This window comes from Acinonyx jubatus, chromosome D3, assembly GCF_027475565.1.
Source record: "Acinonyx jubatus isolate Ajub_Pintada_27869175 chromosome D3, VMU_Ajub_asm_v1.0, whole genome shotgun sequence".
In the NCBI taxonomy this organism is placed as follows: Eukaryota; Metazoa; Chordata; class Mammalia; order Carnivora; family Felidae; genus Acinonyx; species Acinonyx jubatus.
The window spans coordinates 45,044,751-45,061,107 of record NC_069392.1 but is presented as its reverse complement, the minus strand read 5'-3'; the positions used below and the strand labels follow the sequence as shown (position 1 = coordinate 45,061,107).

At 42.5% G+C, this 16,357-nt stretch overlaps 1 protein-coding gene across 8 annotated transcripts in view; it reads right to left on the bottom strand.

The window, feature by feature from the left end:
* LAMA3 (laminin subunit alpha 3) overlaps positions 1-16,357 on the bottom strand; it is a 269,791-nt gene that overhangs the window by 73,352 nt on the left and 180,082 nt on the right. For 6 of the 8 annotated variants that reach the window (XM_027068651.2, XM_027068653.2, XM_053206292.1 and 3 more), the window contains 4 exons: positions 15,517-15,678; positions 12,938-13,036; positions 10,506-10,589; positions 2,297-2,527 (listed from right to left, as the gene is read on the bottom strand). In XM_027068651.2, coding sequence (XP_026924452.2) covers positions 2,297-2,527; positions 10,506-10,589; positions 12,938-13,036; positions 15,517-15,678 — 576 coding nt within the window. Of the gene's footprint in view, positions 1-875; positions 2,226-2,296; positions 2,528-10,505; positions 10,590-12,937; positions 13,037-15,516; positions 15,679-16,357 lie in introns of those variants that run through there. The other 2 variants (XM_053206293.1, XM_027068655.2) reach the window with 2 other exon arrangements.

Here is a 16,357-nt window from a genome sequence, read left to right as displayed (position 1 = left end):
AAGTCTCCGACAAGTCACATGACTTCTACTCAGGCAGAAAGTTTGTCGGTTACTGAAATATAATCATTTTCTCACCTCTACAAAGCACACAAACTCCACACAATCTTATACACAATTCAAGTACTCAGATTGTATTGAAGATTTACTCTAAATGAAAATGAATGTATCCTAATATATCATTTCAGAAAGGGGTTTAGCAACCATATTTTTTAAGTAACAATTTTTCAGGATCACTTTTCCAATAAACTTGTGTGGTACAAATGATAAAATGATGTCCCTATCAGGTTTTCAGGGCTACCTCAGCAGCCGTTGGATCCATTTCTCTGTGAGCATACATGTAAAAATCCAGAAAGTTGAGACAGAGAGAGAGACAGAGAAAGAGAGAGAGAGCAAGCGAGCAGACTTTATGAGTGTTTAATGCCTGGCAAATTGAAGCATGTCTTGTTAGGTATTATACAAATTCAATCTCATCACTTTTCTTAAACATGGATTTCACTGATTTTCATGGTTTACTTTACCGGTAAATTTTCTTCCAAGCAGAATTTGGAAGTATACAGGCACCGGACTCTTTTGTCTTGGGGCCTGAGTTACTCTCGAAAGGGCACAAAGTTTCATAGTGTACTAACATCCCACAAACATTCAAACTCTGAGCTGTCTGGGCATTTCCAGGTGGGCTGATGTTTACAGGGTTTGTGGTTAACAGCTCAGGAGAACAATCTGTCAGGCTCCGTAATAAACCCTGCCAGTCAACAGGACAGGGAGGCTCTGGGTCCCTCCCCCAGCCCACCCATTATTCATTCATCCCCTTAACTTAAATAATGTCATAAAGCTAGGAACCCTTCCCCAGCCCAAACCAAATTTAAAAGGGACATTACCTGGCTGGGCTTAAACTCCACATAACTTGCTTGCAGATGGCTTTGACCCGGAGGCTGAAGAAACGCTACCCTTTGCTGCTGTGAATTATATCCCAGACACTGCCCCACAGCTGCCCCAAAGATCCACAGCCATCCAGCGCTCCAGGCTGACCACCTCACTGTGGGGGACATCCTGGTCCCTGGGCGTCCTGCTGGCTGCACGCAAACCTTTTCCTCTTCCTCTTATACCTGCCCTTCCTGCTTCAGTGCCCAAGCCCGCCTGACTCAGGTGAGGCAGGCTGTCTGCGGCAGGAGGCCCCACCTGTAAACTTCACCCATGAGTCAGCCTGTGAGAGAGCGCACATAACAGTCCCACAGGGAAGAACGCCGCTCTGTAATTCCTGCGAGGTGGGGTAGGCATCACCTTCTACCCACCTTACCCCGCAGACGGCACTAGCTGATTAGAGCAGATGTAAATCACAGGCTGAGTCACGAGCAAAGAACACGCCCGGGGCAGGAGGCTGGTAATCCAGAGGTTCCACTCCTTCCCTGGGGCTATGATTTTATTTAATCGGGCTAGAAAAGAGATAGGAGGAAGGGGGTGGGGAAGAAGAATCTTGGCACCTGTGGACTAAATGTTATTAAGACAGAAGTCCCCACGGGGTACCTGGGTGGCTCAGTTGGTTAAGCGTCTGACTTTGGCTCAGGTCATGATCTCCCCAGAAAACCACGACAGGTAATATATTTGCAAGTTAAAAAAAGAAACTTGTGTGCAGATCACCTAGGGGCTTTCTGCGATCAAGGGGTGAGGATAGAAAGGGGAGGATGTTGCTAAATGTACATACAGGGGGTAGAGGGAATACACCGAGTGATAATATTTGCTATTTCCTAATAATTGCACCAAACATTGTGCTTTCCCTCCCATCAGGAAGAGAACCTATTTACAACTTGAGATACGACAGTTTCATTTTATGGCACAATTTAATCATCTGAGGACAAGTCAGGCTGGCTGGGCCTGGCAGGAAGATCTGCTGTGAGCTCAGAAACTGGGCTGCCACGTGCCCTGGAAGAACCAGGACACTGTCTGGACTCTAAACTGGAGGGGCCCTCGACTAAAGAACAGCACAAGAACCCGAGGTCACCTACTGGAAAGGCAGTGGCTCAAATACTGGGATGCCCACTGGCGGGCTCCTTCTACTTCCCAGAAAGTCCTGATTTCTACAACCTCCAGGATTGACCAAATGCCTGCGGCTTTCCAGTGGAATTTGAGATGTCTGTGATTTCTTTTTTGTATTTCATACCTGAAGGTGGTCCAGGTAAGACAGAAGCTATAGCCCAGGAGACACCTGTCCGATGGACAGAGTACTTCAGACCGTCCAGCAGGGTGGGGGCAGCAGACAGAAGGGGCAGCCACAGGAGTCCTAGGGGGAATTTCTTCCTACCTGACATGAGTCACCGGTGTAGCCAGGGGGGCAGGCACACATCTCCACATGATGTGCTCTACGCCCACTTCCTGTGGCAGAGGCCTCCTCCAGTCCCACCCCGCTCAAGGAGAGCCGCTGAGTCTCGGTGAAGTAGAGGCCTCGGAGGCGCACACCTTCTAGTCTAGACAGTACCATCATCAGCTCTTCCCGGGACACGGGGGCACCGCTGCTTGCGTGCCTGAAGTTTCCCTACACATGGAAAAAGAAAAGCAAGGTCTCCCCTTGGCAAGCTCACTTCCAGGGCTTTCAGAGAGGCAGGCGTCCAGCACAAGTCAAAGGAAAGGCACGGAAGACAAGAGGGGAGGGGAGGGGAGGGGAGGGGAGGGAAGGGCAAGGAGGAAGGGAGGAAGGGAGGAAGGGAGGAGGGGAGGAGGAGACGAGGAGAGGAGAGAACAGAAGTTAGTATAAGACAGCAGATTTATATTTAGAGTCAGGTGTCCTGGGTTATTCCTAAGAAAAGAGAGTGCCACATGAAAGGGGAAAAAATGAAGGCAGGAAATAAGGCAAAATGAAATGCAATAAGATTTCCTAGTGTTTACTTATTTTAAAATGCACTTTTGGGGCACCTGGTGGCTCAATTGGTTTAATGTCTCTCTTTTTTAAACTTTTTTTTAAAGTGTATTTATTTATTTTGAGAGAGAGAGAGAGGGCAAGGGAGGGGCAGAGAGTGAGGGAGAGAGAGAATCCCAGGCAGGCTCCTTGCTGTCAGTGTGGAGACAGAGGCGGGGCTCGATCTCAGGAACTGTGAGATCATGACCTGAGCCAAAATCAAGAGTCAGACACTTAATAGACTCAGCCACCCTGGCGCTGCAGAGTATCTGACTCTTGATTTTGGCTCAGGTCATGATCCCAGGGTTATGGGACTGAGCCCCACCTTGGGCTCCATGTTGTGCATGGAGCCTGTTTAAAATATTCTCTCTCTCTCTCTCTCTCTCTCCCTTTCCCTCCCTCCCTCCACTTCTCGCTTCCTCTGTCCCTCTAACCAACTCTCTCTCTCAAATTAATAAATAAATACATAAATAAATAATTTTTTTAAAAAATGCACTTTTGTGTGTGCAAGCACAAAATGAATGAGAATGATACAGGAGAAAGGCTTAAGGAAACCCACTGAGTCATGCAGTTAGATCACTCATTAAATGTACATCATTGGGACAGAAAGTACAATCTTTTCTTGCACACACACATTTATATTTTACTTTTATGACGGTAAAAGGCACATCACATAAAATTTACCATTTCAGCCATTTTTAAGTGTACAGTAGAATAGCATTAATTATATTCACATTGTTGTATAACACATCCTAGACTTTATCATCTTGCAAAATGGAAACTCTGTACCTATTAAGCAATTTCTCCTCTCCCGCCGATTCCTGAAAACCACCATTCTACTTTCTGATATTATGAATTTGATTACTTTAAATACCTCATACAAGTGGAATCACTCAGTATTTGTCTTTTGGTGACTGGCTTATTCCACTCAGCATAAAATCTTCACATTACGTTCCAGCATCTAACTAGCTAGAACTATCATATTCTAGCACGTGATAGGATTTCCTTTTTAAGGTAATATAATATTCCAACATATGTATATACCATATTTTCTTTATCTGTTCATCTGTCATCTGCCACCTCTTATCTACCGTGAATAGTGCTGAAATGAACATGGATGTGTGAATAGCTGTTCAAAACGCTATTTTCAATTCTTTTGGGTATATATTCAGAAGTGGGATTGCTGGATCACGTGGTCCTTCTATCTTTAAAATTTTTTTAAATCTCAATACTCTTTTCCACAGTAGCTCGCACTGTTTTATAATCTCACCAACAGTGCACATGTGTTCCAATTTCTGCACATCCTCACCAACACTTGTTATTCTGTTTTATTTTTAACAGTAGCCATCCTAATGACTGTGAGATGGTATCCCGTTGGTTTTGATTTGCATTTCTCTACTAATTAGTGATGTTGAGTATCTCTTCATGTAAAAGCCTACACTTAGAAAAAGAATTTTTTTTTCATGTTTGTTTATTTTTGAGAGAGAGAGACAGAGCATGAGCAGTGGAGGGGCAGAGAGAGAGGGAGACACAGAACTGGAAACGGGCTCCAGGCTGTTAGCACAGAGCTCGACATGGGACTTGAACTCAGGAAGTGTTAGATCATGACCTGAGCTGAAGTCGGAGGCTTAAACGACTGAGCCACCCAGTCATCCCTAAAAGACTGCACATTTAACCTTTATATTCTGTTGCCTCCTTAAAACTTGGCTTCCATATGTCTTAAATGGGCATAATAATATCTAATCTCTCAGCAGTATGATGAGGATTATGTGTCCTATAGTGTCCTATATAGTAGAGGATTAAAGCAAATTAAATAATATAATGTACATAAAGTGTTTAGCCCAGTGCCTAACATGTAGTAGACATTCCACAAATGGTATCTATTATTATTTACATATAAATAAGATACTAATGTAATTTTAGTTTATATTTTTAACAGCTTGAGGTATGATTTGCATACAATTATATTCCCTTATTTTAAGCGTACAATTTTTAGTAAATTTACAGAAGCATGCAACCATCGCCACAATGTAGTTTTACATTTTCATCCCCCTACCCCCAAAAGAACCCTTGTGCCCATTTGTAGTTACTGCCTATTCCCATCCCAAGCCCCAGGCAACTGTCTCTAGCTTTACCCTTGTTGGACCATTTATATAAATACAAGCTTTAGGGGGGCGCCTGGGTGGCTCAGTTGGTTAAGCATCTGACTTCGGCTCAGGTCATGATCTCGCGGTCCGTGAGTTCGAGCCCCGCGTCGGGCTCTGTGCCAACAGCTCAGAGCCTGGAGGCTGTTTCGGGTTCTGTGTCTCCCTCTCTCTCTGACCCTCCCCCATTCATGCTGTCTCTCCCTGTCTCAAAATAAATAAACATTAAAAAAAAGTTAAAAAAAAATAAATAAATACAAGCTTTAGGGATGCCTGGGTGGCTCAGTCAGTTAGGCATCTGACTCTTGGTTTCAGCTTGGGTCATGATCTCACAGTTCAAGAGTTCTGTGCTGCTAGTGTGAAACCTGCTTGGGATTCTCTCTCTCCCTCTCTCTCTGCCCCTCCCCCACTCATGCTTGCTCTCTCACTTGCCCTCTCTCAAAATAAATTTAAAATAACACTTAAAAATCAATCAATAAATACAAACTATTTCAATAGTACACAAATGCTTATCTTCTATTCATTTCTTCACCTGCTCTGTTGTGCTCTTATTATCATATACATTATGTCTTTATACACTGTATGCTGATCAACACAGACTTATAATTACTTATAATTATTGCTTTAAGCAGTTGTCTTTTAAATCAGAAGAAGTTACAAACAAAAGATATATTTTTACTGCCTTTCATATTTACCTATGTAGGTACCTTTACTAGTGTTTTTCATTTCTAACAGGGATTGAAGTTATTGTCTATAGTGTCCTTTCATTTCTGTCTAAAGATTCCCATTAGTATTTCTTAAAAGGAGGGCGGGATAGCACTGCATTCTCCCTGTTTTGTTTATAATGGAATGTCTTCATTTCTCCTCCATTTTTGAAGGACGTTTTTCTGGATATGTAATTCTTTGCTGCATGTTTCTTTTAGCACTTTGAATGCTGCCCCACTGCCTTCTGACTTCCATGGTTTCTGGTGAATAGTTAGGTCTTAACCCTATTGAGGACCCTTGTATGTGATGTGCTTCTCTCCCATTGCTTTTAAGATTGTCTTTGTCTTTCAGAATCTTTACTATGATGTTTCTAATGTGTGGATCTCTTGCATTTACCCGACATGAAGTTTGTTGAGCTTGGATGTGTAGATTAATGATTTTCATCAAATCTGGTAAGTTTTGCAGCCATTATTTCTTTAAATATTGTTTCTCTTTTCTTCTCTCTCCTCTTGTTCCGGTACTTCAATTATTCACATGTTGGTACATTGGATGGTGTCTCCTATGTCTTTGAGAGTCTGTTTGTTTTTCCTCACTCTTTTTACTTTCTGTTCCTCAGACTGAATAATCTCAATTGACCTTCAAATTGGCTGATCCTTTCTTCTGCCTGTTCAACTCTGTTGTTGAGCCCTGGTCTTAGTCAGCCTGGCTGCCATAACAAAACACCATAGACTCAATGGCTTAAACAACAGAAATCTGTTTTCTCAAAGTTATAGAGGCTAGAAGTCCCAGATCAAGATTGCCAGCCAGTTTGGTCCCTGGTGAGAATTTTCTTACTAGCTTACACATGGTTGCCTTCTCACTGTGTTCTCATGTGGTAGACAGAGAGAGGGAGTTTTCTGGTGTCTCCTTTTATAAGGGCATTGATTCATCAGATCACAGCTCTATCCTTATGATCTTATTTAACCTTAATTACTTCTTTACTCCAAATACACTCAAACTAGAGACCAGGGCTTCAACACATAAATTTGGAGAGAACACAATCCAGTCCACAGCAGCTCTTCTAGTAAACTCTTCATTTTCAGATATTGTAATTTTCAACCCTAGAATTTCTATTTGGTTCTTTTTTTTATAATTCCTATTTCTTTACTAGTATATTGCATTTGGTGAGATATTGTTCTCATATTTTACTTTAGTTCTTTAGACATGGTATTCTTTAGTTCTTTGATGTATGTTGATTTAAAGTCTTTGTGTAGTTAAGTCCAATGTCTGGGCTTCCTTAGGGACAGTTTCTATTTATTTATTGCATTTCCCTCCTGTGCACGGACCATGCTTTCCTGTTTCTTTTTCATGTCTCATATTTTTTTGTGGAAAACTGGACATTTAACATAATGTAACATGGCAACTCAGGAAATCATATTTCTCCCCCCTCCCCAGAATGTGTTGCTGTTGCTATTTACTATTGTTGTTTGTGTCTTTGTTTAATGAGTTTTCTGAACTAATTCTGTAAAGTCTGTATTCTTTGTCATGTAAGGCCATGAAAGTCTCTGCTTAGGTAGCTTAGTGGTCAGCTAGTGACTGGACAGAGATTTCTTTAAATGCATAAAACCGAAAAGTCTCTTAGTATCTGCCAAGGGGTTTGTGTGTATGTTGAGGGACCCCTCAACACTCAGCCAGGCAGCTGACAACTCTGTTTTAGCCTTCACTTCTGGTTTATTCTAAGCCTCAAGGTCAGCTACAGGTGAGGTCTTAGGGCAGTGTCAGGTCTTTCCTGAGCATGCTCACAGCCCTGAGTATGTGTGGCCTTCTACCTTCCCAAGATTGTGTTGGAGCTTTTCAAAGCCCCTATGGACATCTCATTCCCAGCTTTTTAAGTTTTGTGATTAGCCTATTATTAGCCCCAACTGTTATCCATCACCTCAGGCAGGCATGAAGTTAAGCAACCGCCTCTAAATGTTTTCAGACATCCCAAAGGAAAAGCTTTTCATTTTGGAGACGGTTCCAAGTCAGGTCAAACAAAGACAGCTTAGAGGTAGAATCTTCCAGAAAACCTCCAGACAGGTCAAATCATGATAGTTCTCTGGGAGTGAAGCTTTGTATAAGCTCCGATGCCACTGTCTCCCCTGATGGTTGCTGGGCTACTGGCCTTCACCTTGCTGGTGGGCTATTGTTTTTCAAAGCTACTGTGGAGGTGGGGGATGGGAACAGAGCAAGCTGACTGCCACAAAGCCTGATGTTCTTACCAAAATTCAGCCATTTTTCTTGAATAAACACTTTTCAGATTGTTGTAAGCCTTTGATCAATGTCTAGGTTCTAACATACTTGATTCTAACCATTTTTGCCAGATTTCTTATTGCTTTTACAGAGGAGAGAATTTCTAGAGGTTCCTCTTCCACCAATTTTGCTGGCATGTCCACTCTCATATAAATAGAATATGTGGTCTGTGTCTTGCTTCTTTCACTCAATATAAAAGCAATATATTGCTTTTGAGGTTCATCCATGTTGTCATAGGTATCAATGCTTTGTTTCATTTATTGCCAAGTAGTATTCTATTGAATGGATGGACCTGTACAGAAATGTTAAAATATGTCTACAGATTCAAAGTACTTGAAAAGTATCACCTTGAGGTATCAGACATATTTTAAAAATTTTTTTTTAATGTTTATTTTTGGGAGAGAAAGAGAGACAGAGCATGAGCGGGAGAGGGGCAGAGAGAGAGGGAGACACAGAATCCGAAGCAGGCTCCAGTCTCTGTGCTGTAAGCACAGAGCCCTATGCAGGGCTTGAAATCACAAACTGTGAACATCATGACCTGAGCCAAAGTCGGATGCTTGACTGATTGAGCCACCCAGGCACCCCTTAATGTTTATTTTTGAATGTGTGTGCAAGTAGGGGGGGTAGAGAGAAAAGGGGAGGTGAGGATCTGAAGTGGGCTTCTGTGCTGACAGCAGAAAGCCCAATGCAAGGCTTGAACCCATGGACCACTAGATCATGACCTGAGCTGAAGTCAGACACTTAACCGACTGGGTCACCCAGGCACCCCTGGACATACTTAATAATACAAGTGGAACACTATTTTAAAGAACTTGTCATAACCAAGTAAATGTAATATGTTTTATGATTTCATAAGCTTTCCTTTATTTATTTATCTTAATCTTATTTCTTTTGGTATTAGACTGTTTTTGTGGCTTTTCTATCCATTCATCCCAAGCCTTTGTTGGCCACCGAGGAAGGCATGAGATCACAGCATTTACAAGCTCACAGGGTTTATAAGACAATGATAATTACCTGTAAAACAGGAGAGACCATGCTAAGTGCCATATAGATAGTATAAACAAAGCCCTATGAAGATGAAACTCTGTATATTCTACACAATTTATATTTTAAATTTATACACATGAAATATATGTCTAGAAATATAATTAATATTTTGAATTCATAAAATAAGTCAAAACTCATAATTGCTTGAAAGGACTAAGTTGTAGAAATGGAGTGTTACTTGGCAATCAAAAAGAATGCAATCTTGCCATTTGCAACTATGTGGATGGAGCTAGAGGGTATTATGCTAAGCGAAGTTAGAGAAAGACAAATATCATACTTCACTCATATGAGGACTTTAAGATACAAAACAGATGAACACAAGGGAAGAGAAGCAAAAATAATATAAAAACAGGGAGGGAGACAAAACATAAGAGACACTTAAATATGGAGAACAAACAGAAGGTTGCTGAGGGGTTGTGAGAGAGGGGATGGGCTAAATGGGTAAGGGGCATTAAGGAATCTACTCCTGAAATCATTGTGGCACTATATGCTAACTGACTTGGATATAAATTAAAAAAATAAATTAAATTAAAAAAAAGAAAAGATGCTCAACATCAGTCATCATTGGGGAAATACAAATCAAAACTACAATGAGATATCACTTCAAATCTGTCAGAATGGCTGAAATCAACAACACAAGAAAAAACAGGTAGCTGCAAGGATGTGGAGAAAGGAAAACCCTCTTACACTGTTGGTGGGAATGCAAACCAGTCCAGCCACTCTGGAAAACAGGATAGAGGTTCTTCAAAAAGTTAATGGTAGAACTACCCTATGATCCAGCAATCACACTATTGGGTATTTACCCAAAGAATACAGGACACTAATTCAAAGGGATACATGCATCCAATGTTTATAGCAGCATTATTTGCAATAGCCAAGATATGGAAGCAGCCCAAGTGTCCACTTACTGATGAGTGGATAAAGAGGAGGTGTAACACACACACACACACACACACATACATACACACACACGCACTGGAATATTATTCAGACATAAAATAGAATAAAATCTTGCCATTTGCAATGACATGGACAGAGCTAGAGAGTCTAATGCTAAATGAAATAAGTCAGTCAGAGAAAGACACACACCATATGATATCACTCATTTGTGGAATTTAAGAAACAAAACAAACAAAAAAACAAGCAAAGAGAAAAAATAAGAGAGAGAGAGAAACAAAGCAAGAAACAGATGATTGATTATAGAGAACACTCTGATGGTTGGGGGGGAGTGGATTAAACAGCTGATGGGGATTAAGGAGGGCACTTGTCATGATGAGCACAGGGTGATGTATGGAAGTGTTGAATCACTATATTGTACACCTGAAACTAATATAACACTGTATGTTAACTAAGTGGAATTAAAAGAAAAACTTAAATCTTAAAAAAAAAAGAACTAAGTTATGGAACAAAAAGGATCATCAAGAACCTTTTTATGTGTGTTTTTCCTTTACCTCCACCACCTGCACACGCACGTGATACAGACGGTCTGGCCGTGGGTTATTTGGCTCCTCATAGATGATGGACATGTGCTGACCCTGTTTAAAGAAAAACATGAGATACGTCACAAGGATTAGTGAATGGAAACAGAGAAATAATACCTAATATGGTGCATGTTCGCAAACAGGAAACCAGGAAAATTCCCTTGACTGAAAGTGGCTATAAAGATGGAATTTATTTTATTTTATTTACTTACTTATTTATTTTACAAAAAACCATGCTTTGCAGTCAATGCATGAGGTGACTTTCCATGACGGCTGACAGGTCCAGGCTGTAGTAACCAGAAAGTGCTTTGGTGGGTGAGTTAGTGAGGAGGGTGGGGTGGGGAGAAGGGCTATGTGCAGGCTGCATAGACAGGTTGCTGCAGAGCTGGCACGTGGGGGAGGAAGCCCCCCATAGCCCACTCCCTGGGGGATCCAGCCCTGCTCACTCTCAGCCTCTGAACCTCCCTCCTCATAGCAGGGGCTCTTTGGGACTCCTGACAGGGCATAATGGGAAGGTCAAAACCCACCAACACCTCCACCCCAAACCCTCACACAAAAACCCCAGCTTTTCTGTTACAAACCCAAACCCAAAAGGGTTCCATTTGCTAGTGCTGGCATTTCAGAAAGGAGACCATTATCTGCAATCACAATCACTGAAAAGCTTAATCTAAAAAACATGCCCCGTAGGCTTTTAATTATGGTGGTTTGGAACAAAGCAGCAGACTGAATGCTTCATGAGCCTAAATTATTTTCCATCTTTGGAGGGAAAATTAAGAAGAAATTTTGGTCCTCACTTTTCCGTGAATTCCAACTGCCTGTGTAATAAACTCTTTGGCAATAAAATATTGGTATATTAATGGCCCGAACTTAAGATATTCTGAAAAAATAGGAAACTGAAATACAGCACTGCCATGATGGCATTTTTATTATGGAGCTATTTTTTTCCTCTAAAACATTTTTGGGGGCACCTGGGTGGCTCAGTTGGTTGAGCTTCTGACTTCCGCTCAGGTCATGATCTCGCGGTTGTGAGTTCAAGCCCTGCATCGGGCTCTGTGCTGACAGCATGGAGCCTGGAGCCTGCTTCGCATTCTGTGTGTGTGTCTCTCTCTCTGCCCCTCCCCCACTCAACTTCTGTCTCTCTCTGTCTCAAAAATAAAATAAAGATTAAAAAAATTTTTTAAGTCTTCAGGGCCTCATTTTCAACATGTTTTACAAAGGTTCTTTGAAGTTTTTGAAGCGACAGTTCAATAAATTTGGGTGCCAGTAAAAACAAAACACAACCCAGCAGTGCCTAAACACAAAAATTGGCCAGAATGCAAGGCTCTCAGCTGTGACGAGATGTGTGAGACTCGCTCGTCCCTACTGTACAGGGAATGACACACAAAAACCTTCAGGAAGCTGGAATTGCACTGCATTAACCACAGCACATAAACCAGAAACGGCATCAAGTTCAGGCTCAGGCACCTCAGTTCTGTTCAAGACACTGGGCCCTGTACTTTAGGAGATTCAAAGCAGAATGTGACGTTGACCCTGCCCTCGAGGAATTTTCTAGGTTGCAGTTGTAGACTATGTGGCTGGTACATACTGTATAGATGTCACTTCTCTTCTCAAGAAACCAAAACGGCTCCCTACCGTCTATATCAACTCAAATTCCTTATCGTAGCATTAAATATCCTCTTTCCCATCCTTCCAGGTTTGTTTTCTATGACTCGGGAATCACTGTTAATACAGCCAAGTTGGACAGGTCCCCCCCTGCGCACTGCCTCTCTGCCTTGGTCTATCCTATTCTTTGCCCCTGGAAGGGCACTTCTCCGGTCATGCCAAGGCTTAAAGTTCTGGCCCCCGATTAACCCTTTCCATGAAACCTTCTGTGGGCCTCTCAACTACATAAGCCCCCAGTTGGACCCCAGCTGCCAGAGAGTCTTGTTTGAACTTTACCTCAAATGCTTATTGTTCAGTGGATTGTAGCTATTTGCATATGTCTTTCATCTCCCTTCTTAGATTACACTCTTGTTAAAGACAGGGTCACCTGTCCTTTAGGAGCCCAGCAATGTGGCCTTGTAAACTGGAAGGTCTCAAAAACATTTGTGAGACTGAATTGAAAGATAGAAACATACAAATAAGTTTACCATGAAGCAATAACTTAAGAGAAGCAAGAGTGAGATACAGTTACATTCTTTGGGAGGGGAGACAAGAGAAACCACCGGGGCTGGGATGATCAGGGGAAGCAGGATCCTGAGGAGGGGCTACCTGCTCTAAACTTCCTTTGTAGTTGCTATAAAATATTGGAAATGACTTAATACAACTTTCTTATAGGCCACTGATCAAGATGTCCTAAAACTGGGTCAGCAACCAACTGCAACTGCCACTTCCAGCCACTTGGGTCATGTTGTGATACCTACAGTGAGCTGCACATCCGGCTTCTTTTCTAGAAGAACCATGTCGCCAGGTAGCCCAAAGGACTTGATTTGGTAGGTGAGGTAACCACCATAGGAAGAAACCTAAAATTGGAATTGTAGGATCAACAGCACAAGCATTAGAAGAGCCTATGGCAATATTAACCCACATAACAAGCACAAAGGTCCATCTGGAAAGATACGATCAACCTGTTCATGGTCGTCTTGAGAGAGAAGAATTGAAGATAGTATTTGAACTTTCTACTTTGTACCATTTTATATCACTTAAAATGTTGAGCACGAACACCACTGCGTTTTACAAGCAAGAATATGCTTCTGTTAAGAAGATGGGGTGCCTGGGTGGCTCTGTCGGTTAAGCGTCCCATTCTTGGTTTTGGCTCAGGTCATGATCTCACAGTTTGTGAGTTTGAGCCCCGTGTTACGGTCTGTGCTGACAGCCTGGAGTCTGCTTGGGATTCCATCTCCCTCTCTCTCTGCCCCTCCCCTACTCACTGTCTAGCTCTCTCTCTCAAAAATAAACACTTTTAAAAAAGAAAGAAAAATAATAGTCACACAGAAACAAGTAAGATCCTTCTATTCTAGATGACTACTAAACCAAAGTGTTCATTTAACCTATAGCTATCCTAATAAATCTAGGCCACTGGTTTCTTGTTTAAATGACAGAACTGGTTAATATCTATCAGTTATAAAATGAATCTCTAGAAACAAAATTTTTTAAAAGTTTCCCCCAAGAGCAGATGGTGTGCATTTCCTAAGTGATCATACATTCCCTTGGGTATAGAAGCCATGTCTGACTGCTCCAGTAGGTATACAGATTTTTTTCTCAATGCCACCTAAGCAGCATGATCATGGTGGAGGCATGAAGTCACAGTTTTGTGACAGCTACTTCACCTCTGCTCCTGACACTTCCCACCCTTAAGATGAAAACCAATCAAGAAAGGAGTATTTGAGAGATGAAAATAAGAGGCAGTGATCACCTCAGAGCGGGGCAGGACAAAATACCCTTCCTGGAAAACAGAAATAACCTGGAGCAGGGGAGGAGAACACCATTACTGAGCCCTCAGTTCACTGACGTTCCCTAGAATCTGCAAACTGACAAAGTCACAGAGTTATGATCTTAGTGTCTGGAAGTATTCCAGGGTAACATCTTAAATCATCCTACTGAGATTAAATATTGTCTTTCTGATGGGCTAAAGTGGTTTTTAAAATATGTCCATAAATTCTTTGATACTCTTGTCTTCAAGAGGTGGAGCTTAGTTCTCTTCCTTGAGTGTGGGCTGGACTTAGTAACTGGTTTCTAGCCAATAGAGTAGGGAGGAAGGGAGGATATGTTTTTGCTGCAATTAGGTTATAAAAGATTATGGTTTCTATTTTGAGTTTCTCTCTCTCTCTCTCTTGATCCACATCTCTATCTTTGTCTCGTTTTCTACCCATTGCTTTAGGGGAAGGCAGGTGCCATGTCACAAGGACCCTGAGGTGGCCTATGGAGGCCTCATGTGATGAGGAACTGAGACTTCCACTCAGCAGCCAGCAAGGAACAGAGGCCTGTGGCAACCACATGAGTGAGCTTGGAAATGGAGCCTCCAGTTCTGATGACTCCAGTCCTGGCTGCCTTCTTGACTACAACCCTATAAGAGACCCTGAGCCATCCACTCCTGAATTCCTGATCCACAGAAACTGGGCAAGATAATAACTGTTTGATGCTTTAAGCTGCAAAGTTTGGGGGTAATTGTTTGCATAGTAATAAGATAACCCATGCATGGGCTCACTGTGTGGAGGCCAAGAGGGGTATTAAGTGAGGGAGAAGAGGGGTCATATGAGAGAAGCAACATTCCCCGAACTCAAAGGTCAAAACCCAAAGTCCTTCAACTAGAAGACAGAATTAGAGCCTTCAGGCCAACAAGGCCCTAGTATGTAGTCATTCTAAGCGAATATGGTGCCACCTGAGCCGGGCTGTGTGGAATCTACACCTTCTGGAAAGCTCTACCTTCTGCTACCAAGTGCATGTGCTACCTGCCGCTGGTTCTACAGGAAGCCCACACTTCCATTGTCAGAAATGAGTGTCATGGGCCCGGCAGCAAAGGAAGAGCAATTCGCTTATCAGCTCCCTGAAGAGCATCTAGCTAAATGCATGTGACTCTGCTAATGACGGCTGAGGTGCCACCGGCTCCTGTGCTTCTTGTAATAACTCATGAGTCACTTGTCAGCTTTTGTTTTCCTGACAAGGAGCCTTTCTTCTGCTGTAAAACAAAGAATGCTTACCATTGGCTTTTAAAAGCACATGTGTCCCATTTGCAACAGATATTACCTAAATGGTTAAGCAAAAGTGGAGAAAAACGTGGTGCATGGTTTCCTTCACTGGTGAGCTAACACTTGTGGGGTACATGAGGCTCATAAGCCCCTCCCAGCAGAGGGGCCACGTCTTTTCTGCACTTGTATTTCATCTAATTTCTTCAGTTTCAGTAGCCTGAACTTCCTGACGCTTCTTCCAGACAGTCAATGATGCTCACACAGTGATGAAGGAGGCCCGGCGAGGGCTCAGAAGGACAACAGGACGCCGTTACCTTGTCTCCCAGGTAGGAAAGAGGCGCGACCCAGGACGCACTGTGCACGGTTGAGGGCAGCTCCTGGAGGTCCGCGACCACACTGCTGCTGCCCGGGTTGAATGAGACGGGGATGTCTGCTCTGTCTGCCGTCTCCAGGCGCCAACCCATCATGTCCACAAACTGGAACACAAGAGCAACGACGGAAATGTATGCCTGCAGCTTCTCTGGTGACGGCTGAATTATGCAGAATAGAAGGACCAGGGGGTGGCCACCTTGCTTCAAAAGCTTCACTTTGATGCCTCCTCTTGAGCTCGCTCTTGGATTCCCATGACAGAACCCTCACCTGCCACTGCCTCCCTCTGACCCATCACAACTAAGAATGCTCAGACCGCGGGATCACAGTATGTGGAATTTATCTTTGCCCCAGCACACATCCTGGTTTTGACATTTAGTAGCTATTTGATAAATGTTCAAATCGCATATAAATAAGCGTGGGAATAATAACTAGGGCCGTGGGCACATTTTAATGGTGAGCTCCTTAGAGAGCAAACATGAGACGGAACAGAGTGGCCTGCTATCGTTATTTTTCTCTAATGAATCCTTAGGACCAAATATTTTTCTGATCATAAAGGAAGCCAAGAGTTAAAAGATGAGGGAGGGAAAAAAAAGGAATTGACAAGACATTGGTTAGAAATAATGCTTCTGGGTTCCCCTGGGGGTAGAAGACTTCAGTGGATTTACAAATTAATTGTTCCCCCAGTTACAAGCCTACATTCCTTTTGGGAGGCAGGCAAGGAAATATATAAAATAACTTTTCCTTGAATCCTTGTTAGACAGAAGACATTGCTCATACAAAGAA